The sequence below is a fragment of the Solea senegalensis genome, linkage group LG2 (genome assembly GCF_019176455.1).
Source record: "Solea senegalensis isolate Sse05_10M linkage group LG2, IFAPA_SoseM_1, whole genome shotgun sequence".
NCBI lineage: Eukaryota > Metazoa > Chordata > Actinopteri > Pleuronectiformes > Soleidae > Solea > Solea senegalensis.
The window spans coordinates 10813477-10838948 of NC_058022.1; the positions used below are offsets into that span (position 1 = coordinate 10813477).

At 40.1% G+C, this 25472-nt stretch overlaps 3 protein-coding genes across 4 annotated transcripts; 1 reads left to right on the plus strand and 2 right to left on the minus strand.

Annotated features, from left to right (window-relative positions):
• Positions 1-2378: 2378 nt before the first annotated feature.
• lg2h3orf38 (linkage group 2 C3orf38 homolog) lies at positions 2379-5592 on the minus strand. Its single transcript, XM_044050331.1, has 4 exons — positions 5403-5592; positions 4876-5051; positions 3929-4140; positions 2379-3665 (listed from the first exon to the last, which is right to left on the minus strand). The coding sequence occupies exons 1-4, from the start codon at positions 5527-5529 to the stop codon at positions 3302-3304; spliced, it is 879 nt and encodes a 292-aa protein (XP_043906266.1). The 5' UTR covers positions 5530-5592; the 3' UTR covers positions 2379-3301.
• Positions 5593-6049: 457 nt separating this feature from the next.
• Positions 6050-13167, plus strand: zgc:152951 (uncharacterized protein LOC569013 homolog). 2 transcript variants are annotated; one of them, XM_044012547.1, is made up of 11 exons: positions 6050-6256; positions 7390-7629; positions 7718-7835; positions 8775-8927; positions 9079-9273; positions 9987-10060; positions 10184-10381; positions 10487-10624; positions 10722-10811; positions 10901-11044; positions 11426-13167. In XM_044012547.1, the coding sequence occupies exons 2-11, from the start codon at positions 7390-7392 to the stop codon at positions 11552-11554; spliced, it is 1479 nt and encodes a 492-aa protein (XP_043868482.1). In that variant the 5' UTR covers positions 6050-6256; the 3' UTR covers positions 11555-13167. The 2 variants fall into 2 exon arrangements, with proteins under 2 accessions (XP_043868482.1, XP_043868491.1); XM_044012556.1 differs by lacking the exons at positions 8775-8927; positions 9079-9273 and having other exon boundaries at positions 6051-6256.
• A 94-nt stretch (positions 13168-13261) lies between these two features.
• LOC122758381 lies at positions 13262-24466 on the minus strand. The gene is made up of 12 exons (XM_044012535.1): positions 24316-24466; positions 22516-22661; positions 21735-21816; positions 21339-21474; positions 20543-20745; positions 20024-20160; positions 19658-19799; positions 18929-19213; positions 17685-18842; positions 16714-17501; positions 15019-16058; positions 13262-14905 (listed from the first exon to the last, which is right to left on the minus strand). Exons 1-12 carry the CDS (start codon positions 24439-24441, stop codon positions 14901-14903), a joined length of 4248 nt encoding a protein of 1415 aa, XP_043868470.1. The 5' UTR covers positions 24442-24466; the 3' UTR covers positions 13262-14900.
• Positions 24467-25472: the final 1006 nt, after the last annotated feature.

The window sequence follows — 25472 nt, forward strand, 5'->3', positions numbered from 1 at the left end:
AAACAACTCTGTCAATCTTTGATTGAATTCTCCAACTAACACGGTTTGTCAGCAGGAGAAATATCATTGGCCATTGATTGATTCTCCTCCCATGCATAAATCCCAGCCTTTATTGTCCAGAAAGTGCAGACCGCGGAGAGAGAGTATTGTGTTAAAGCTGTCTCTGACACCATCAGAGTACCAATAAATTACTGACACTTCAATAACTTGTGAAATATGTGCTCTTGTGCCTATGAAAGGCAACAGTTTAAGCGCGTCACTCTTTTAGAAGCCCATTACTTTAATGGAGAACGGTTCAAACTTGAACAATTTACAGTTTTCCTTGTGGCTGTGGCCAGAGAGAAATTGTCCGCTAACATCAACTGACTCATATTACTCATAGGAATTGATGAGTTTTCTCACGTAATAAGTTTTAAAAGGATTTTTTTTTTTCCCACCCTTTCTTTTGTTGGACGGGGATCAAAGTCGTTCTACATCTAGTGTAGCATGTCTGCCCTCTTCTGGCCTGATGTTGTCATAAGGTCAAATAACGTTGGCTTATTCACACACACACAAAATTCCATTCCAAAAGATCTGTGTATGATTGGTACAAAACATGAGTGCTCAGACATATTTGTGACAGCTCTGAGTAAAGGTGAAAAAGCGAATCATGATGCGATTATTACTCATTTTGAATGAAATGTCTGGAACACTTAAAGGAAATCCACGACAAAACCATGGGTGTCCAATTGACCCACTTTTAGAATTACTGTAGACATTTAGAAAGTTTGGCATTAATGGCTCTGCGGAGCTATTAGACTGTCAGAGAGTGACAAAGGGCTGTAGCATGAAGCGTTTAATAATCTGTGATAAGTAATGAAGCCGCTTCTGTGTGTGCGCAAAACTAACTTTCAATAGGTCACAATCAAAGGAAGAAGTGGGAAAAAAAATATGGATCGCAATTAAAGCAGCAGTCTCCATGGTTCACCACCAAAAAAAGCCACTGATCTGCGTTTTCACATGTTTCTTTATGAGAAACACACTAGCTTATTAAAGAAGGTCAAGAAAAAAGGGAGGTGTGTGTGTGTGGGAAGGGGGGTCTCTTCTGAGGCAAAACCATCCCCAGACGCCGCTGCAGTGGCAGTTCTTAACCCGTGCGTCAGAGCTGCACCCGTGGCCAAAAACCGCTTATTAAAACACAGAGAAGCCAAGTGCCATAAAGACAGACGGCAAGTAGCTTGTTATTATTCTTTCTGAGAGGTGAACAGGCTGAGATCAATAGCTACAGTGGTTTTACCTCACCACAACTATGGCCGTGCAGCTCCGACCCATACAGTCACAGATATTAACTATTCCAGGGGCCTTTGAAAATGGCTGCCAAGAATAATTTCCCACATGTAACATTTCCCACTAAAGCCACGTAGTTACACTGACACAGTCTGTACTCAGCCAGATCCTATGTGCCCAGACTGGGATGACAGAGTGGAATCAATGGAAAACCAGAGCCACTCGATTAAGAATGAGTCCACTTGGAGCTTGCGAAATGTACTGTAGATTAATTATTTTGTTTTGTCACATTAATGGGGCTGTTCAGGGAATCTGGTTCAATCCTGTGTTTGGTAAATTAAACATAACCAAACATATCAGTCAGAGAGAAAGGCAAAGTGGCTTTGAGGATAGAGTTTGTTTTTGTGGGGGCTCTCTGTGGCTATCATCATTATCAACATAATTGTGTGAAATAGATTTTCTTGTGTTTCTCTGCTCTCTACACACAACATTGGTCTGTCCATCTTGGTAGAGTGATCCCTCTTCTGTGGCTCTTCCTGAGGTATCTCACATTTTTTTCCCTCGTTAAAAGAGTGATTTGGGAGTTTATTCCTTGCCCAGAAAAGGATCTAAGGAATGAGGAAGTCATTACATGTAATATTGGCCCTTATTTCCTCTCAGCCTTTGTCCTGCAGACTGCAGAGCAGACGAGGCTCGACCTTCACTGCTGTGCTTCTCTACAAATGTCAAAACACAGACTCAGATTCCATACATAAAGTGTGCAAGTAATATGATATCATCAACCATTTCATTATAACGACAGGTATTGAATATGCTTACTTTGATACGAGATGTGTGGGAAGTTGTTCGTCTATAAAGACACAAGAAATTAAAATGTTGGCAATGCTATAATGACCATACAGTACAGTGTAATTATTTTTCAATCACTTTATTGAAAAACATCCAGAAAAAAAGCTGGAAATGGAACCCTAATTAAAGTCATGGTTTGTTCTAACATTTCATTTTGAAAAATATCTGCTGTAAATAATATTAATATATGACACGTATATTATGCCAAAATCATTCCAATCCAAATGTGAATGATCAATGTCTGGGAAAAGAAACTAGATAAATAAAACAAATGAATTTATTTCAATAGGAGTTCACAATTTACAGACAAGTGCACTAAAAATACTTCCCGACCCCACTGTAAATGTGTAAAACTCATAAACTGGCAAAAAACTAAAATGACTTAAAGCTGCAGAGCGTAACTTTTTAATATAAATAAAAGTCCATTACATTCAAGACATTGCCAAATGAGTTCACACCATGATGATTGAACCCATCAACTACACAACTCTCGCCATGTTTCTGAATTCAGCCGTGTTAAATCCTGTGACGTCTGGCCACGTTCCCACACCGTAGACAGGAAGTGATTTTTTTTTTACGTGCCAACTGAAGCCTGAAGCACAAAATCAGCATAGTGCTACTGAAGTGAGATGGCTGCAAAAGGTTGAAGTATGACTGAAAATGCCTTGAAACTCCCACAAAAATCTTCCAAAGTAGATTATTCTGTTAAAAAAAACAACCCTGGACGTGTTCAGCAATTTGACAAGACAACTGCTCACAACTGTGTAATCAAAGTCATTTTTCAGTAATTACCCAGAAGTCCTCAGGGGGGGCGACAGAAGTTACACTTCTGGAGCTTTTAAGAAAAAAACATTATAGAAAGGGTATATCTAATGTTAGATATTTTGATAAAGCAGAATTATACAGAAGCACTTTATATAATATTTGTATTTAATATGGTACTTATTTACAAGAGCGTGTCTGTATTTATATTTTATCTTACAAAAGGCACAGGCCAACAAAGCACAATAGCTTTGCGTCACAACACAAGAAGGCAAGACAAATGATTCCACCACAAGAAGCTGCAGCTGCTGAAGACACCAATAAGCCTCTTAAGTCGATTTCAATGCTTTGCTAGTAGCTCAACCCAGCCTGTGGAAAAATGGGTTTTGGGGAATTTAGTATTGAGTAATGAGTGTGACTGTCATCAGCTGCAGAGGAATCGCAGTTCACTGGAGTTGTAAGTCAATGAAGGCGCTTCCACCTCTGTCCCACCCAGAGCATCCTGTCCTCTGATCTTCAGGTTGACAAACTTGATCTTCCAGATGTTATTTTCCATTGGCGATTGGATAAGGCCAAATATTTGCTCAAATATTCCCAGGCATATTTCATCTCTATGGATAGTCCCAGCCACGGCCACCAGCACCAAGCCATGAGGGGAAACAAGGGTCCTGATGCCATGGGACTCCAGGTTAGGGCTGAGTAGGAGTTGTTCATCCCTGGTCAAGGCTAGGAGACGAAGGCTAACCAGTTCAGCACCATTGAACTCCTCCATCTGTTCACTGCCAGCTCTGACAAAGAGAGACACAGCTCTCTGTCATCATAGTTTGGGTTGATTTTCCTTCAATTAATTGCAATCAGATCTGATGCTTTTAGTTTTGTCTGTCAGTCAGCAGGTCAGGAGGAATTAGCACAATATGTTGTTTTGAGAAAAAATTGGTTGTTGGTTGGAGCACTTGAGTGATAAACTTTCAGTGTTCCAATAATTCAGCAAACAAAACTTAAAGTGAACCCCCTATGTTAATGGCTGATTTAAATTTACCTCAATTCTTACCTGGAGAGGAGACGTAGCTTCACATCTGGCCAGAAGTGTTGCGGTCCCCAGTCTTGAGGTTGCTGGCCTAGTGAGGCATTCTGACTGTTGAGGATCTGGAAGAGCCACCGACAGAACTGCTGGCCGAGGACCTGTGGGTCAAAGCCCACCTCATCCTGCAAGTCCGAGGTTTTATCCCTGGTGTTATCCGTCTCTCCTTTATTAACCGCAGCCTTAAAGAAATGATAGACAGTCATGGATTTCACAAATAGTCCAGTAACACATGCTATACTGACTATAGTTCTATTTTTCCATCTATTTGCAGACTAATACAACTGCAACACGTTTGAGATATGTTTTTCTTGTTTAGGTATTTTCCCTGTACTATTGGGTATCACAGTCAGTAAATACAAAGTCCACATGTCAGTCTCAGTGTTATAGGACTTAATACAAGCATGGCTGAGTATAGGGCTGTGCATTGATTAAAATTTTAGGATAAGGTATGAATACTGATAAGGTATGAAGACTTTAATACCAATTGCACTCAAACAAGTTAAACTAATTGTCCTTTTTTTCCTTTGGGGAATGAGCTCCGCCTCTGGATGTTAACTCCCTGCACGCATCAAAACAGCCAATCACAAGCACACTTAGATCTCAGTCAAACAGCTATTGGTTCATATTGGTTAATTGACACAGATCAAATTGAATTTCTTAGGTAGCAACACTTGTTATCGAATGACAACACATGTCTGATATTAGATGATACAGAGGAAATTTGATTCCCTGTCAAAAGCCACAAAAGTATTCATGTTTGATACCAAGCCATGAGGTGATATTAGTCAGTAAGCACTACAATGAACATGATTTAGAATTAAGTGGCATAACCATTAAGTGGCTAAGTGCCACAGTTTCGCTGGCAATTAACCCAGAAGGTTCGGGTTAAGTGACTTGCCCCTTTGTGTCTGTACCTTCCCTGACGACCAAAGCTCCAGTGTCCTCTTCACCAACTGGTGTTTCTCACTGTTGGGGGACATCACCACACCCTCTTTGGCCAGATGCTTAAAAATTAGGTCACGATGAACCTTCTTCCTTCTCAGAAATTCCTCAGCACTTTTACTGAAAGACAGAATGGTTTCCATAGCCTCTGTACGAACAGATGAAGAGAAGGTCAAGATCTATTAGACAGTTCATTTTTAAATCACATCATTTAAGCAAAAGCATTAGTGAAGTTTACTTATCCTTGGATTCGCCTATGACCAAATAACTTGGAACAAATCGTTTACTTGTTGGTAAACGTGCACCTTGTATACAAGTTTTTGACTGAATTTATAATAATAATAATAATGATAATCATCATAGAAATTGTATTTTTTATAATAATAATCATTATACAGGGTCACGCAGGTCACGTAGGTCACTTAAGATATGGAAATGCGAATACATGGATACTTTGACGACATAAGGGAATCGAAAGTAGCTGAATAAACAAACATACCTGTGCTGTTTTCCACAACTACCATCCTATTCGTGACAGTGTCACTAAGTGAATACAAGTCGGCTTTGGACATGAGCTTTAGTATCACTGAACAGCCAGCGCGCTCTGTTTCTGACAGTCCTGACATATTTTATGCCAGTCTACGGTTCTCTTCAGCCATTGACGTCCTACTGGAAAATGGGCTGTATAGGAACAAGTATCAGTCTCAAAACGTTCCGCGCGATGGGACCTCGTTGCCTTTATGGCTGTAAGAAATGTCGACGTCTACATATAAAATGATACGAATGCACGTTTTTGGTTCACAGCTTTTCTCTGCTGACTGCACACGTGTTTAGAACTCGTTGTTGAACCGCCTTATGTAAAGTGTGGAGGACGAAATTCACTTTTTTTTAAGTAAGCCGCGTCTACAGTCGTGTCTCACAAAATAAACTGATTAAAAATCCACAAATAATAATACAATTGAATCCAGATTTGTCAGTTTTTTAAAGGCAGCACACAGTTTACAGGGGCGGTTATTCTCTTTCACGTACCACACATAAAATTGTGGTCTGTAATGTTAGCTGGGGTCAAGTGTTCTAGATTGGTAAAATTACGAGGGACAGTGAAGGCATCATCAGGCGAAGGAGTCAGCAGCAGTGAGGCAGATAACGTGGATGAGTCTGCGCAGTGGTGATGACACTGTGCTGTTGACAATGCAGCAGATTACTTTACCTTCTTATAAACGACCTTCTACTCGTTAACAGGTTCATTCAAACAGACTTCCAGTCGGCGTTAGGCTCGCTTGACTAACACTTTGTAATTAACAGGACGAAGAGGGTCTATGCAGATGTATTGAGGGAGTCTAACTCAGAAAGGTAACGTAACGTTATTGTTATATTTGTTAACACGTTGCACTTGCATTAACCAACGTTGCTCCACAGTTTAGCTCGGACAGCGTTTGGTTAACACTATACATATAGTGGTCAAATGGTTATGTGTATGTTGTGTAATGATTTATTTATTACTAGTTTGTTGTATCGCTGTTCACTGAAGTCCCATGTAAAATTAGACTCTTTCTTTAACAATGTATGATATAACTAGCGTTTACGATCTTAAATAAATAAAAACGTTGTTTGTGAATGTGCATGTATATTTGTGTTCCTCTTTTAAACTTCAGCAAAGGAGAGAAATTGTTTTGAAATGTGGACACAACCTTGGACCTTCCCTAACCTATGTTTGTTTGCACACTGATATCAACATGAGGAATGCTTTGTTCAGCACTTTATGAGTCTAGAGTGACTGAGGCCATCGCTTACTATTTTTTCAAACAAGGACATGTTTAGAAATGAGCAAGGAGGAAGTAAAACTAACATTAAGTGGGTTTTTTTACCGGAAGAACATGTCAAACAAATATTAAAAATAAAAAAAAAACATCCATCACAGAATAGATAGAACTGGAAGCTGAAGGTGACATGTTTTCTTTCAGTACACTTTATTATATGAAAAAGCATCTGGAGAACTTGGTTAACACAAAGGAAGTGAATGGTTCTTACACTTGTTTTGCAGCCTGTTCATCTGAGTCAGACAGCTTCGCCTTCTTTTATCTTTGACACAGTCGCACTATGGCAGCACATGATGATGTTACAAGATAAATATGATGACGCGTACTGAAGTGCAAAAGATTGTTGTACACAAATATTTACATACTAGTCAGTGGTGGCATATTGCACAAATCAACGTCTAAATTACACAACATGTTGCTCCACAAACATGACTCAAACTGCTCTTGCAAACCCTGATATACCCAAGTATCAGTCAGTGGCAGCAAGAGGTTTTTTAAATAAATATTCAACCCTTTCCAAAACTTTTCCTTAGCAAATGCACGTAAACTACCTCTTTATATGCTTACCTGATTATTTTGTTTTTATTTGCATAAATTAATCAAACTGTATTTCCCTGTACATGACTGAAACACCTTTCTTTTGTTATTTTATTATTATTGCTGCAGATGGAGGAATCCGCAGACAAAGCTGTGGGTCGAGTGACCGTGTACTCCATCCAAGGCTGCCCACACTGCTTGCAGGCTAAAGCCACCCTTAAGAAATTGGAAGTACCAGTATGTGACGTGGATTTGGGCCGGCATCCCGAGCTGAGAGCCACAGTGAAAGAGTTAACAGGACGCAGCACGGTCCCTCAGATCTTCTTCAACAACATACACGTGGGAGGCAATGATGATTTGCAGAAATTGGTAAGAGGCTGTCAGCACTGTCAAGAGAAATCATCATTAACCAGACCTTTAACCTTGTCCGCTGTGATGATCTGTCTCACTTCATTAGGCTCCTGAGGAGCTTCAGAGGTTGGTAAGTGTGGTTAAGGAAGTGCCTCTTCCAGCAGATGCTCCACCATTGCCAGAGCAGGATCAGTCAGAGCATGAGGCAGGAGAGACTGATGGAGGTAAGCATATTTAAATAACCTGGTACGAAGTTCATATTACTTTTTTCCGTATCACTGTGTGGGAACATCTGCTCTGAAGTGGGTGTGGTCTGTAGCTTCTTTCAACATCCAAAATAGGAGTAAACCTGAGTCAGGAAGGCTGCTTATCTTTTTACGGAGAAAAACCAAAAGCAGTGAGTGGTTTTATCGTAAAGATGGTTTATACAATATATGGACTTGTTTGTGCAACAGCATTTATATCTCTTGTTGCCTTGGTCAACACAAAGAGTTGATGCGGGGGAACTTGATTCTCTGGTTGAAGCACCAGCTTACCTCAGAGTACCTCATTATACTGTATGTGATCCCTAAGCTCCCTTCTTTGTAAACAGCCCCTTTCCCCTGGGGGCAGACACACACACACACAGCAGTTCCTCGAGGAATATTACAATGCAGTGTTAGATGAGACATATTAGGAGAAACATCATGATTAATTCCAGGTCCAAGTCAAGATCAAGTAGTAGGAGGGAATTTAAATTCTGTAATTGTGCGGTCGCAACATAGCCTGTCATTTCAGCTCCTACTGCCACACAAACTTGTTAAAGAGGAGGAGCTATGTTCTGGAAGTCTGGACGTATCGTGTCGTATGACTTTGCAAGTTTAAAAATCATTTGTTCTTTGAGTATTTTGGGTTTAATAAATGATTTTGTTTAATATTTGTGTCCATCAATGTAGAAAATGAGCTTTTCTCCCTGAACAGCTAAACTATGTTTTCAGTTCTTCTGCATCTCATTTTTCCTCCTGAAAAATTACAAAGTTAATCCCTTTTCCAAAAACCAGAGGCCTATTTATGCACAGTTTAGACTGACAGTATTTCCACACTTTTGTTATTTACCCCGGGGGGTGTGAACGTGTGTTTCTCTGTTTATACATGTGCGGCTTGGCATATCCCTGCCCTCAAAGAGTTTGTGTGTGAGAAAGATGAACTGGCCGACCTGGTAGCAGACCTCAAACATGGCAGTGTGATTGGCAGTCAAAGGAGGGGGCTGACTTTATACAAAAAGAGCTTCTCGGGGGCTCATTTGGTTGAATGGCTGCAGAAAGAGAAAGGCATGGGTAAGTAAGGATGTGAAGAGTAAAAACAGACTTTTTCTGTCAAATTTATTTAGATACAGACTCTTTGAACTGTCTCAAGGTGTCACGATTCATTCAAAGTGTAGTCAAATCCACGTGTGTGCTCTACTGACTGTGGCCATGTGTGTGGTAGCCATGGCTGAGGCCTGTAACACTGGTCAGGCATTGTTGGAGAAGAAGTACATGGTCAGTGTGCATGGCAGTGGGCAGCAGGATGGCAGTTTTGGAGAAGGGAAAGACTCCATGGACACACTGTACAGGCTGCTGGAGGATGACCCTCATTCAGCCCTCAACGCAGGACAAACTGCAAGTTGCACTCCATTACAGGGTAGGTCAGGACTGAACCAGGCTTTGGCCGTACACACGTCACTCTCCAGGATCACGCTGAGAAGTGTCCTTGAACTTCCTCTAACCTGCACCTCTTCTTGGCTGTCGGCTTTTTTTGGTTGGCTTGGGTTTATGTAAAATGACAGTGAAGGTTGTGGCGGTAAGAGCTGAAATGGGGGTTGATGATATATAGATGCATAAATTCTCTACATTTTAAGAAGTGTGGGTGTTACCTAATTGGCTGATAAAAAAAGAATGTGTTAAAAATGCTTGTGGCATTGGCGCAAATATCAGCCTGTAGGTTTTGGGTTAAATTCAGAATCTGGCCAGTTGAAAAAAGGCTTAAGCTTGAAAATACATTATCGTCAAGCCCTATTTCACAACCGGTTCTGCTTTGCTGCAGCTGTGTTGCCGTCTCTTGTCAGATTACAGATTCCTTTTCTTTTAACTCGTCCTCGGTATGTGTTTTTTCTTTCGTGGTGTTCGTGAGGCACATTTTCTGGCTCCGTGTTGTATTTGTCAACTGACTGTTTAATCTTCTTCTTCAGGGGCTAACTAACGTGCTAATCTGAGCTGTAGCTACAGACGCTGCTTTTCTGAGTGCGTTTGTGTCGTTATGCCCATTTCTGTGCAATGCTCTATTTTGTCATGGGAAACATTTCCTCATAATGTGTCTCCTTTCCTTCCTCCTTCCCATCCTTCTGTCCCTCTCAGCTGGCGAGCTGTCGTTGCTTTTACGGGAGATGATTTTGAAGCTGTTCTCTGAGCATCTCTCTGCCGATGGCAAGGTAATGACCTCACTGTGTGTTGAATCTATGTTATATAAGTCTAAAACACTGGCATTAGTGATGTCATAGGTTGCTTCATATATGGAGAATCTGAGTGTGTGTGTGTGTGTGTGTGCCCCACAGTCTGTGGACTACAAGGGCATGTCGGCGAACCCTGTGTTCGAGCGCTACTGTGAGCTAGCCATTCAGCTGCAGAGGGTGGAGCTGCTTTCATTGAGCAGAGAGGAGAAGCTGGCATTCTTCATCAACATCTACAATGCCTTAGTCATCCACGGGGCCCTACGCCTCGGGGTCCCCACCAACATATGGCAAAGATACAGAGTAGGAACTGCATTCAGAGATGCCGCGCACTTTATATCAAAATCTACTTACCGAGATATAGGTATGTGTTTTACAAAAAAACATTTGTTTCTGTCCATTTTCTAGTTCTTCAACTATGTGAGCTACCTGATTGGAGGAGAGGTTTTCACATTACAGGACATCGAGAACGGTGTTCTGCGAGGGAACAGAAAAGGTCTCGCGCAGTTTTGCAGGCCCTTCTCCAAAACAGACCCGCGGCTACAAGTACACAGGCTCTCTCTCTTAATTTGTAACGCAACACCTTAACTCGTCCTTTAATCGACTGAAAATACTTATTTTAACTTATCTTGTTGTCCACCAGGTGGCTCTCCCTCACGTTGAGCCCCTCATTCACTTTGCGTTGAACTGCGGCGCCAAGGGCTGCCCCCCGATTAAAACGTACACGCCACAGGTGAGCACACTTTACTGCAGGTTTATAAACGTCTACTAAGAGCTTGAAAGGTTCTGAAATCAAAGTGCGGTCTGCCCGAATCTTCCAAGGACATTGACAGCCAGCTCCGCACGGCAGCTGAAGCCTTCCTGGAGAATGACGATGGCTGCGTGGTGGATTCTGGGAAAGGGGAAGTGAGACTCAGCCAGTTGTTCAAGTGGTACAAGGCTGACTTTGGAAGCACCGATGAGAACGTAGGTTTAACGTGGACTGCTTTATCAGTTTGTTTTCATCTGTATTGATTTAAAAGTTTGGTATTTTGTCTTTCCAAAGATTAAATAGGTTTGCTGCTCATTTGTGTGGCTGATGTTCTTCCTTAATAAGCTCAAATGTGCAGGCGAACAAAACATGCTGCTTTCCAACAGCATCAAAAATAGGTCTTTCTCTTATTATAAGAGAGACCCAAGCAGCAGAAATGACACTGTGAGTTTAGTTATAAACTCTTGGATCCACAATCTTTCCTGGTAGTTGTACATTAAATTCCAAGCATCAGCAAAAACTGAAGATAGTTTCAGCTTTCGGATAATTTCAATAGATTTCACTGTTTTTTTTTTTTTTTATCCTCCCTCTTGTAGCTGCTGAACTGGGTGCTGGAGCACATGGGCGACTCGCCGAAGAAGACCAGCCTCCAGGGCGTCCTGTCTGCAGGGAAAACCAAAGTCACCTTCCTCCCTTATGACTGGAGCTCCAACAGCACCCACTGAGCTGAAACACGCGCATACAAACACACTGAGCTACACACACTTCGTCTTCATGCATCTGTCCACTTTCTGCTGAGCCGCATCTACAGTACATAAAACCCAGATGGTCGGCGATGGCGTGTTTTTTCGCCAAATACAGCCCCACTGGTCCCCAGCCTCATGCAAATTTTTTAATGCAAAAACTTGAATCCAAAGAGGAAGGGGGCGTGTTTACACTATACCACCGATCACACCTGTCTTGCTATATACAATACTGTAAACCCCTACAAGCCATGTTTGGAAGTTGTCTAAAATATAAGTTTTTAATTTTGCCTAGTTCATAAAAACAGGATGTTTACAAAGGTTTTGTACTGCAACAGCACGTTTATATAATTTGATAAAACAGCACTTCAAGTGTATTGACTTTGCTTATAATGCTTATATAAAACAAATGACAAAATAGTTAATAAATCAATAAATTATTTTAAAAAACATTTCCGTCAACCAATATGATTTTCAGGCTTAGTCTTTAAGCACCACATCAGCAACTCAGGGTCAATAGATGATCATGATCCACACGTCCTCAGCTGCTCATGTGCAGTGTTGTCACGTTTGATCCAAATGCACCGTCGCTTCAAGCATTTGAAACTTGCAAACCCACTAATGCAAGTGTAGTGGACTGCAGATTCTGCACAAAGCTGGTCCGTTATTCCAGCAGCGCTTTCAGTGGCAATGAGGAGAACCTGGAGGAGGATCCAGGCCCTGACTTGAAATGACAGCTACTGTGTTCTTGTCTCGAAGAGACACAGACGGACGAAGAGTTCAGGCTTCAGCTTCAGGTTTTTTGTTTCTCTGTCTCTCGTCAGTTAGCCGTCGTTAGTTTTGATCCAGGTCTTCCATTTTGAAACACAAAAGAGGTAAAACTGTGATTTATTTGATTGTTATTTATAAAAAAAGAAAGTGATAAGATTATGAATTATGGAAATATTTAAATGCACTTGAACACTTGTCATCTTATTTGTACGATTTCACTGTTGGAAAATATTGTTTTGTGTTTACCATTTATTCCAGCATGTGTGCAAAAAATCCCAAAATATCCAGTCTTACAAAATATTTAGAATCTGTACAATTAAATCAGGTTACAATGCTCTTTCTACTTTTTTCCACCTTGAAGTTTAACTTTATTCGCTGGCCTCAAAACATCCATCCAAAGATGAATCCATCATTTGCTGCATTATGCTTTCTTTACTGTCAGTTGTAAGGAGTGTGCGACTTGGACAAACTACCGTGAAGGGGGTTGTTTTGTTTCCACAATTTTGGATTTGATCTCAGGTTAAAAGACAACGTGAAAGGGAACAACATCCAAGTCAGTTGTTGTAAGCATGTGTCACGACTGAAATGCATTAGCTGCATGTTAAAATGTAAACGCCTCATGTGTTCTCTGCACTTTTTCTTTTTAACACACACCATCAGTGTCATTGCAACCTTACCTCATGTTCTAGGAAAATCTGATGCAAAACTTTGTCGAGAGAAGCAATTCTGATATATTTACTGTTTACCTCGTTCTTGGGGATATTTCAGCAATATGAGTGGTAAATAATATGCAATGCTAAATACAATAAAGTCTATATCTATTGTGTCGGCCTGCAGTCTCTTTTACTCCATTCTTCATGGACATGAATGTGCAACAATAGATATAAACCTGAAGCATGATTATCATCCACGACAGCAGACAGAGTGATTTGTTTATTCGAACAAATTTAATCACATAATTTCTTAAGAAAAATAGATGATGAATCATTACCTTTACAAATCCAGGCTATTAACATTTGTACATATAAATAAGCAGGTCGAAGTGCACAGTCCCATAAAAAGATGACAGTAAAAAGTTATCAAACAGATCTTAAAAATATATATACATAAGAGGACCAATGTTAAATATTCTACACAATAAAATACATGACAATGGAGTTACACTGAGTAACAATGATACACTTTGAAATTCAAAGTAAAGTGGTGCTGTGTTAGGTTTCAATTTTCACCTACAGTGTGACACTGATTCAGTCTTGGCACTAATAAAGTGGCGACACGTACGCTGTACAGAGAATTTACGTGACGCCATGAAAGCAGATTTACGTGGTTTCAGCTTCAATCAGTCCAAAAATTCATATAATGCTATGAGCAGAAGTTGTAGGTAAAAAAAAAGATGTGCCCGACCTCAAATAACACACATGTAGCTCATCTTACAGTTCGGAAAGTTGCTGTTAGGTGACAAAGGTTTAGAGGATTTTTTTTCCAGGAGTTAAAGTAAATTTTATATCTTTGAGAATCCAGTTATTGACATGTCTAATAAACATTGTGAAACCCTCTCTCGAAGAACAAAACATGACTTATCTGGAAGACTGTACTTTCTCTGTGCTGCTCAACTGTCCATTCATTACTGTGATTTTTCTTTTTACAATATTTCATACAGTTAGAAACACTGGCCATAATGAACTACATGTAAAATCCTCTCTGTTAAGTCTCTAGGAGCCTCTATCAATGAGTCTTTACCAACGAGGCATGAGGAGAACACTGGTTGGAACAAGTGTGGATAAAACCCAGGTCATGTGGGTGCATGTGGCCATGTTCTTTTAGCAGTGTGAATCCAAACACATCACTGAAAAAGCATCAACTCAAATGTACGTAACATTTGAACTGGATGGTTGGACATAATTTGACTACTAACGGAAATTACGTACACGTCCGTTTGCAGAAACACAAGCAGGAGAAGAAAGATTTGATCACAAATGGTCACTGGAGACGGATGCGGAGACGCTGATGACGCAGGATTTGGGTTAATACCTGTTCTGAATAAGGCGTTTCAACGATATGACATTTAAAGAAATCCTTTTTGTACCTTTATCAAATTCTGCAGGGGACTTTTGCCAGTGTGAAGCAGGGAGATGCAAACGACAGCATACATGTGCAAGTCAATAATCAAGCCATGTACTAGTACTTTTAACTTATGATGAATACAAATAAGATTAGTGAGACTAAGACTCCTTAAGTTTTTCCCAGTTAATTCTGATTTAGAGAGCTTTGTCTCCCTCTATTCAGGCATTCTGTAGTTTAACAAAAAAAGAAATATTAGTTTTTCTGAAGTTATATTTTAAATGTATTGCTCCTGAAGTTTTATAAATGAATTCAATGCTCCAGTTAACCGTTTTGGCACATGTCCTGCCTTTGTTAACAAACAGGTGTTCAAAAAGTGAATAAAAGTACAGTGTTTGGGTTTCTTTCGTACGAAGGCTTCCAGTGTTATTTTGTGTTCCTGAGCCAGGTGATGAGTGTCAGGGTCGTTCCAGCTACAGCTCCACTACACGCACTACTAACCTAAAACAAAAAAAAGTTTATCCAGTAAATCAATGTTCAAACGTTTAGAGGTAATCATACAATGAGTTGATAAACATTTCAATTGTATAATGAGTGAATTAAGTTATACTTACTTTCATCATCTGAATCGAAGCCGAAGAGTGAAGAGCAGTTTTTGAGCGCTTGGTGTTTTGTCAATTCCTCCAAGCTGCTGAAGAAGGACAAACATTTGTCACATCGATGTCTGACCTTCGTCTGGGAGATCACGTTAACCACGTCCTTCGCCTTCTCTGGCTCAGTCTCCTTTTTCTTACTGTTCCAGTAAATATTCTTCCTCGGGGCCGCCGCCTCAGTGGACCTCCTCTTGCGCATCGAGAGCACAGATTCATCCAGGTAAGTGGAGGGCGGCGGCCGTATGAAGGGGGCTTTGACAAAAGTTGCGTAGGTGGGATCTTCGGGTTTGAAGGTTTTGTGCTCGGTGATGTGTGGCTCTCCCAGTCTCTGCTGTGCGCCCTCAGACAAAGTAGACAAATGCTCAAGGTCTTTGACATTCAAAGGGTCCACCTGGACAGGCATTCTTTTCCGAGACTTCTTGTCTGGAGTGGTTGCTGCGGCACCAAGAGAGGTAGAGGTCGCACTGTCTGACACCTCTTCCTCATATCCATTGATGGGTGTGTGTTTGTTGTCTTCTGAAGGCTCATAATAGACTTCACCGCCACTTTGATCATTTACATCACAATGCTGCGCAGCAGTTTTGCTCATTTCCCCTAGTTCCTCAAGATTCAAGGCCTCAACATGATGAGGGGTGGAACTGTCCCTCTGCTCCTTTTTATTCTGCAGCCACAACTCCTCAACCTTCACTCTCTGCTTCCACGGAGCGTCTGCACTTTGGTTTTTCTGTCTACTCGCTGCCAATTCCATCTCCTCTCTTTGAGGTGCTGGGATGTAGTGTCTCCACTCATGGTCATAGAGGCCAGGGTGAAGGGTGGAGAAGAGCTTTTCACAGTCTGCGAAGGGACACTGGGGTCTGAAGGGCTCATGAGTCCTGATGTGGTCCTTTATTTCCTGCTGAGTCATGAAACGCTGGCTGCAGTCTAGATGGTAGCAGAAGTGCTGGAGAGGATCATCATGGAGCTTCATGTGGTCTTTATAATTCTGGAAAAACTGAAACTGCCTGTTGGAGGAAAGCACAGTCAATATAATAAGTTAAAATATTTATTTATTACAGAAAAAAAATGAATGGATGTGCATTTGTACAAATATGTACGAGTTCTTCCTTCTTTCTCCTTCCTACCACAACTGACAAGTTGTGCAACCCTAATATGATTTACCTGATTTTCCGCTCATGATATTGTGACTGGCCAAAACAAACACTGAAAAACAAACTTATATATACTATATACTTAACGTATATCAGCTTAACCACTGCTGCTTTGATCTCAACTGCCTTGTCACCACTTGTCCCTGGTTTTTTACTTGTCACACATGCATTTGCCAAAAGGTTGAATGATACCATTTGATTCATCACCTGAACAGCTTCATGATTTAGATACTAGATGTAAAACAGGGAATATGTTATTAGACATTACTAAGGACGTGTAAAGTATCCAAATTCCCACATTTCTATTCCACCATTATAATTACAACTATAACTAGCAATTTATTATTTGCTTTGACTAATAGAACAGATATATACTTTTCTTTTTAGGATGCACCATTTTTCTATTGGTAGTTCAAAGTTAGTCATTCACATCAGTTATATGAAAATAATCATGTTGAAGTCCATGCATGTTAGGCTGTGAGGCCTGCGTTGTTGTTGTTCATCTTACCTGAGACAGAGGGTGCACTTGTGCTTGGCCCAAACGAAAGTCTTCTCCAGCACATTGTCTTCCTTAATATGGCATTTGATTGCATGCTTTATTAGTGTTGAACTGGTCCTCAAAAATACTCTATCACAGGTCTCCGATGGACACAAGTGATACGTGATGTCCAAACCACAGCCATTCTCTCCGACTGGGTTATCTTTCCCCTCTTCGTCTTGACTGTTCCTCTCGATCACAGATGGATCTTTTATAATCACCAGGCCATCTTTAATGACTACCTGCTCATCCTGGAATTCCACCTTCTTAAAAATATTTGAATTTGGGCTCTTGCACTTTTTGTGAAGCACAGATGTCTTTTTGATAAGGGTACGGATATTTCTGATGATCCGTTCTTCCCTCTTGAGGCTGGAAACTTTCACTTTGCCTCCAGTTTTCCGTTCAGGGATTTCCTCTTTCGCAATAGAAGTCTGATTTTCAATCTGGGGCTGATTTGGATTTTCCTCATTCACTACTACTCCATTTGCAAGTGGGGTGTCCTCGGTGCGGGGCTTCTTATCAGTGGGCTTGTACATTTCATCAAAGTGGTCCAGAACATGCTTTTTGGCAAAAGAAAACTGTTTAAAGCGTTTTCCACACAGTATACATCTCAGTCTTTTACTCTTGAGGTGTGATAGAGCGTGCCTCATGATATTCAAGCCTTTATAGTCTTTACGGCAGATGTTGCAATGGTGCATCATATGGGCAAACTGTCGAGTGCGAAGTAGTCTGTCCTTCCAAGTTCTCTTGATTTTTGGCTGGAGAATTAAAAAAAACAACACAGAAATTAGACAATTTAGACATCAAAAAAATCAACAGAAGAGCTAATAAACCCCCAAACATGACACATCAGAACAACTGTATTATCTGCCTTCATTACTGGTAAGCAATTACATACATCATCAAATCCCTTGGATAGTAATTAAAGAATAAAAACTGACCTTAGTTTTTGAGACTTCTGTTTCCATGGGGGGTTGTGGCTCCTGTTCTGAATCTCCATTAATCTCATCTGGTGCTATGGATTCTTGCAATTCGTCACCGTCAGGGTTTCTGAAAGTAAGAGAGTAGCAGTGTTGCAGTTCTATTGGACAGTCCATTAGCTCCAAGAGTGGTCCATCGAGCTCAGGATCCCCTTCGACAGCAGGAATTTCACTCGGAGGACCTTCATTAAGCTTAGAGTCCGGCTGTGTTTCCGATTCCTCTTGGGTGTGTTCACTGTCACTGTTGACACAGACCATGTCGGTATCTTTCACAGGTCCACTTTCATCTCCAAGGTCTTTTAATGACTCAAGCTGATTCTCTTTGTCTTCACTCTTTGGTTTAAGTTCATTGTCCAGATGAGGCACATCCAGCTCTTTATTGTCTGTGTCAGGTTTCTCCTCAAAACCAGATTCATCTCCAGAAAGAAAAATTTCATTATCAGGGTAAGAGAATTCCACTTTGACTAAAGGCTTCCTTCCCCGTTTCTTTCCTTTAACTTTGACCAACTTCTCTAGGACCGTCTGTACCTGCTCCAGCTTTGGAAGGCCTTGCAACCAACGTCTCTTCCGACCTTTCCTTTTCAAAATTTGGCTCTTCACACATCTGGACAAATACTCTCTCTTGCGGTTAAGAGGGAGCTTTGCAGATGCAGAACTGTCCATTTTAGTGTGAGTGCGTCTCAGTGAATACATTGGCTTGTTAGCCGGCAAGGTGGATTGTAGATTGTATTTGAACTCTGGGTCATCACCAGGTTCTGCCTCATCATCAGACACAGCATGTTTTCTCTTTCGCAGCCTTCTCCTCCTTTTTCTCCTCTTCAAGGGAGCATTATTTGACGGGGAAACACACTGCCTTGCCTGTTCATCTACAATCTGCTCTTCTGGAGGGTCTTGGTTCACTAATGTAACTTCAGTGCACTGGGGCACACTGACATCTTGGGTGCATGGCTCATTCAAACAATTTGTTGACAGCTCTTCACTGTATACTTTCTCTTCTTCCATCATCTCATTGAGAACAGCAGCCTTCAGGACGCTGTCACTTATCAACTCCAAGCAATGGGACCTGAGGGTGAGGATGTTCCAAAACTCAGGGTCAAAGCACAGGCGCTCCTTCAACATCTGCAAAACAAATATATAAAGTGTTACGTACAGGTTCATAAATATCACAAATGGACAAGACACAAGACATTCTCCCCCAATCCAACCTGCAAAATATGAAAGCGAACATTGGTCCGAACATGACTGCTGTGGGGATTCTGGTCCTGGTCAGGATGCATGTAAAGAATGCAGACGGTTCGGTAAGCCTCCAGGCTGCGTTCTTGACAGAAGACCAACAGCGCACACGCTCGACAGATCTCCAGATCATGCGGTAGAAGGAAGGCGATGGTCTTGCAGACCAATGATCGGGTAACAGAATCCGCCTGTATGTCACACAGGTGCAAAGCCCTGGCACAAAGCTCGACACAGACCTCAATTCCATCACCACCCACCTGTAAAAAAAAACCAAAAGATTTATTTATTGAATATTATTTCTTGAACATGAATCTATACTCGGTATAAAAAAATTATATTTCATAATTCAGTCAGGGACTCCTTCTTGTATTTCTAAATTCTGTTCCCTCTATTGTACCAGAAGAAAATATTTTACCGCAAAAGGGCTTCTGTGTAGATAAAAGTTTTTAAATTTGGAATTATTTATGTTTAAAAAAAAACGTGATCATACAGGTATTGAATAAAGTCTGTATACAGCAAACGTATAATTTTAAAATGTATTCTTACAAATGTGCAAAAAGGGAATGAGTGGTACGAGATTTTGAATACGATTCCTTTCAGTTCAAAATATTACAAACTTGACAAACTACCTTTCAGTTGCAAGCTTAACAAATTGAATTGAAACATTGAATTGTTTCTAATCAGAGAGTGTTATGTCTCACCTCTGTGGTGACCAGTTTGATGAAAGGGAAGATGGCTCTAACATTGGTAGCAGAGGAGGCCAATGTTAAGCACTCAGCCAGGAAGCCTGGTCTTGAGGAATGGGCCCTAAGATGCAACCTACTCCAGATGAAGACCAGGTCCCTACAGGAAGACAGTGAGTCCAAGACATCTTGTTTTGTTATACTATCATGAAACAAAAAACAGTTTGTACAACCAGCATACTTTCAAATTCCTTCCTCACAGGAGCAAACAATGGGAAATTCCAGGGAATATGACGAAAGCTAGAGAAACCACTTATTCAATAATAACAATCAATGAGCTATTCATTTGTAAGCACAATGTAATTGTCTGAAAAATATACTTACCAGATGTAATACATGTCTCCATTGTGTAGATACTGGGTAAGGAAAGTTTTACACAGTGACAACAGGAGCTCATCTTTTTCAACGCGTTCCGTGTTGCAGATGATCTCGACTGCATCACGACCATCTATCACTGCCATCTAAGGAAGACATGTAGAGGCACACATGAAAACACACTAGAAGATAAATTAAAATGTATTACATTTTACATCATATTTATTGTAGATATGTTATTAAAGAATGCATTTCTGTAAAATAATAAGCCATGTATATGCCTTTACAATTTTTACTTCAGTTTTTACTGGTGGATTTGTATATTTCATTCTATTAAATCATCTATTATCTATTTAGACCACAAAGTTATTATTTTATTTTCTAAACTTTGGCTATTTTAATTATTTATATCCATCTCCTCCTCGGCTATGTTAAAGTACAAACATGTTCATTTATACTATCCCATTTATTTTTTTCCATGGAGGCTAATGCCCTTTGCTTTGTTTGTGCTGCTGATTTTACTCCTACCTCCTTGTGAAGATGGTCATGAAGCGAGGCCTTGTAGAGGCAGGTCAAGTAGGCCTGATGGAAGAACAGGTGCTTGCCGGCCTCACTATTTTCCAGGCAGCTTTTAGAAAGTGCCATAGCCTCCTGCAACTTTTCACAGGCCTGCAGGTACCGGACCCGCAGCTCCAAGAATACAGGCAACTCTGAGCTCAGGTATTCCTCAACTACAGGAAGGAATAACATGTGTTTTTATATATATATGTGTGTATATATATATATATATGTATATATATATATATAAAATTGGAGTATTAATGTACAAATGTAAAAATATGTATGTGCTTAAATATGATACACACTTTCAAAACCACTTATATATAAAGAAAAAATATATATTTTAATACAGTTGTGCTGTTCTGTGGAACACTGAGTAAATTAAGAAATTAAGATGAAACAAAATCAAAACAGACAACAAAAACAACTGCAGGGAGCATGACATGATCCAGGAAACTGAAATATGGGACAAGTGATCCGAGTCTCCAGTAAATTGTCATGTTTATAGAAAAGATCACCATTCACAGTTTAGAACAAAACACAGTAGCAGCTTCACCACTAATTCTAACAGCGTGTTCTGGCTGTATTAGGAAGAAGTGAATAAAGTAAAGTTAAAACTGAACTTGAACTGTCTTGCTTCATATCATCCCCACAGATTTGGCTACATTTGTTATACTTTACATTTGTTATTGAACACCCTTTGAGGTCTGACAACACATTTCTCTGTGTTCATGCCTTCTGTTATATATGATAATGGGCTCACCATCTTTTGACTGCAAGTCTGCCTCCTTCAAGATTCTTTGCAACACTGGATTCTCCCATGGTCCTCCTGCTTTGATGACCAGCTTTACTTGCTGAAAGTAGCCATTCCTGTGCCTCAGGAGCTGAGTGTGACACTCCTGCAAAGAGTAGTAAAACTTTTTTTACTTTTTTTTGTAAAGGTGAAACATTGAAATTAAGACACTATGGTCTAAAGTGGCCAAGTGAAACAGAGTAATAGTTGCAAACAATAAAGTAGTTTTATTTAGACAATATAACTGCGTGGAATGGTTGTTTATAACTGTTAACACTGAGCACATTTATTGATAGACAGCAGCTAGGTCTTTTAAGATCTATGAAAGAAGCAAGCAAAGGATAGAGGATGGGTCAGTTTTGTCACCTGAAAGGAATCAAGGATGTCTTTCAAAGGGTCTTCCACAAATTCTTCTTTGCTAAAAAACAGCATCAGTTCAAAAAAGCTCCTGTAAGACAATGAGGGGGAAAAAAAGAGTTAATCGAAAACAACCTCGAAAACAAAACTTAATTGTGCTTAGGGTGTTTAATGGCATTTACAAATCCATTCTTTACCAATTTGTGTCTTGAATTTACTCTTAATCAGAAAAATTTGTTATAATAAAAAAATGTCCCCACATTTATGTTCGGATCCGGTCCAGCCTACATCCAGGACATGATCAAAACCTACACCCCAGCCCGCCCACTTCGCTCTGCATCGGCAAACCGGCTTGCTGCCCCCTCACTGAGAGGATCGCAGAGGCATTCGCTGAACTCGAGACTGTTCACTGTCCTCGCTCCCAAATGGTGGAACGAGCTCCCCATCGACATCCGAACAGCGGAAAGCCTCCACATCTTCCGCCGCTGACTAAAAACACATTTCTTCCAACTCTACCTCAACTAAGATGACGACGACGACGACAAAAAAAAAATGACTAGCACTTCATAGTTTGGTTTACTTGAAGCTCTTACTTACTTCTAGCTCTTATTTGTACCCTAATGTTTAAATGCACTTACTGTAAGTCGCGTCTGCTAAATGACATGTAATGTAATGTTAATAGCGGTGAAAGGTTTAAAAGGTAAGGTTCATATCTCCTGTTCAAATTAGAGTGGAAAATATAGCATGAACATGACATATTCAGTATCTTAGTTCCAAGTTAAATACTTACAAGGCCAAACTACTGAGAACATAGTGGATGTGCTGACAGTCATCGGGGAAGGCAGCAGTGGCTTTGGTGAAACTGCAGAGTGCTGTACGCAGCACCATCAGTTGAGGGAGAGGGACTTGCCATTGCCCTGTGTACTCCTCAACCAGCTGTGTGACAAGAACACAGAACACCACAAAACACTCATGTTACTTTAATACAACAAGAATTACATGCACTACACATGTGCAGCTGAGAAGCATCAATGATTCAGGTGATCCAATGATTTTGCCCCAATCATGGTGCACAGTATAGATGATGGTGAATTTTAAAGTTCTGGCAAACAATTTCAGTTTTGTCTCATAATGCCAGAGAATCATTCTGACAATTGAGTTTATTTATATTTAATTAATTATATTCTGCCTGTCTACTTGATAAAAGCCTGAGTTCTACAAATCAAGTTCTACTAATATATCAAGGACAATTAAAACCATTGGGAAATATCTGAACAAAGTTTGCAGCAGTGGAATAACTTATGTCCAGAAGACTGCGTTCAACACTGGCTATTCTGCTTCCTAATGTAAAGTCGAAGATACACAAGAAACAACACAGAAAGAACAATATGACGCACACAGTAAATGAAGGAGTTTTTTTCTTGGGGATGAGGTGTACATCCGCAACTACAGTTACAGGTCTAAGTAGATACCTGTAGTGATTGTGGAGGACACAGGACCTGTATCTTACAGGGCTCAGACCAGAGATGGTCGTGTCATGAGATGTGGTATTGTGGACCTTTGACTATCTATTATTATAATGTATATATACATATATGTATATGTAATATTGTTAGGCAGACTTACGCTAGAACAGACTACAGTGATCATGTAACTGCTGGAGTAACTTGCTTGAATAAACGGTGCAAGAAACTGGTGAGAGTTTCTTACTTTGTGGATCCAAGATACTACAGGTTTGAAATTCAAATGCTTTTACAAATGAGACATTACAATTTTTGATTTTCTATTTAAATAGAAAGTGCAGAAGCTACTGTAAGTTATCTGTTGTGATAGTAGCTCAACACTACTTGAATTCATTTGTATTTTTTATGTTTAAAATGATGTCCATATGTGTAACAATCTTAAATAGTTGTATAATAGTTATAAATAGAATAGAATAGAAATGCCATCAAACTCTTCATCATATCAGGCCTGTATTATCCATGTTGGTCCTACAGTGGGACTCACTACCTTTTAATGACTGTTGTCATTGGTAATGCCTGCTCCATAAAACAAGGTTGCAGTTTAAATTTGGTGTAATTGTCACAGACAATTCAGTCGTAAGGCTCTTTAAACGAGCACTTAGTTATCTTAAGACACGTTATATTATCTGATGGCTAACCATCTTCGGGGTATTTAACTGATTCCTGAGAGACAATATTGGACAGCAAAACATTGAGAATTTTACTCAACGCGTAACTGAGTGTTAACAAAAACAGTAATATACGGAAAGCTGTAAGTCTTCATCTCGTTAGTTAGCTTAGCTCAACAGAGTAGCTATAACGCCATGCATTATCAACCGCCAGGTATGGCGCCCTGATAACACAATTAATACTTCGACTAGCTTTGCAAGGAGCGCCGTTTATGTTTTCTACTTTCTGCTAACCACTTATGTTGTATATCTAGTGTGCTATGGCATAGCTGGCGCTAGCGACACAACTGTATTAATAACGCTAGTCTGGAGGCTAATGCTAGCTAGCTAAGCTAGACGCGTCAGCTATAAACAGACACCGAATTGGTAGAATACGCAACAAAATGGAGTGTAACTTACCTCACAAAACTCAGAGCAATAGTTTTTGCTCTTCAGCGACGACTCGTCGCTGCAATGTCTGTTACACAACGAGTCTAGGGCTGATTCAAGTCCCTCTGTATCTACATCGCTTTCGCTGTCCGCCATACTGATTGCTGTATCCAGCGCATAGTCAAAGTTGCCAGGTTGGTATGGAAGCATCCACCAATCGCCTTCAGATAAAACACAACCAACCTGGCAACACAGCAATTACAAAAACGTTTTAATAAAGTTTAGAAGGTAAATTACAACAACAAAAAAACACACTCCCAATCAACAATTCAAATCTTTGAACCAAATTAAACTGGCGGATTAAAGGTGAATTGTTTTTACAAAGCACCTAGGAAAATGTAATGTCACAAGGTACAAGATGATTGGTTTGAGGCCAAAAAAAAACAACAAAAACATTATTTATTAATTGATTAATTTATTTACTTATGTATGTGTTTGTCTATTTATTTATTTATTTGAGTTGTTTTAGTTCAAAAACAGTGTCATTTTGATATGTCTTGACTTGTCAACTGTTTTGACACTTCATGGAGGCATTAGCATTTGTTTCAAGAGGGTGCAAAAAATAAGAAAAAGGATTTACCACCAACATTGAAAAACAAATTACTCCTAATCCAAAAACATAAGCATCACCAGAACACCATACATTAAAATTGGAATGGATGGACCTATTGAATGAACCAATACATTAGTATTGTACCACTGTATATATACCAACATTCTATGGATGAATGTTCATACTTTTATTTTATAAAATGACAATCTAACAAGTAAAATTGAATCAATAATTTGTAACTTTACAGGCTCAGTGAGCCAAATCCACCAGGATGTCAAGAAAGGCCATGCATCCCCTTTTCAGTCCTGTACCTTGTTATTGGGGAATTTGGGATGAACCTTCCCTCCAAGAACAGCACAGTCTCTTTAAGGCCAGAGAAAGAAAGAAGGCTTTGCCTGGTCTGTGCCTAGCATACCGTATCTGCATGGATGCTCCCTGGGGAGCGTTCGCTCACTTTTGCTGCAGTTGTAGTTTGTGTGCTTTGGAGACAGATTTGGCAGCAGCCCTTCAGAGCACAGTACGTTTGTGATGTAACAACTGCATGTACATGAACATTGCAGCTTGTATGTTTTAG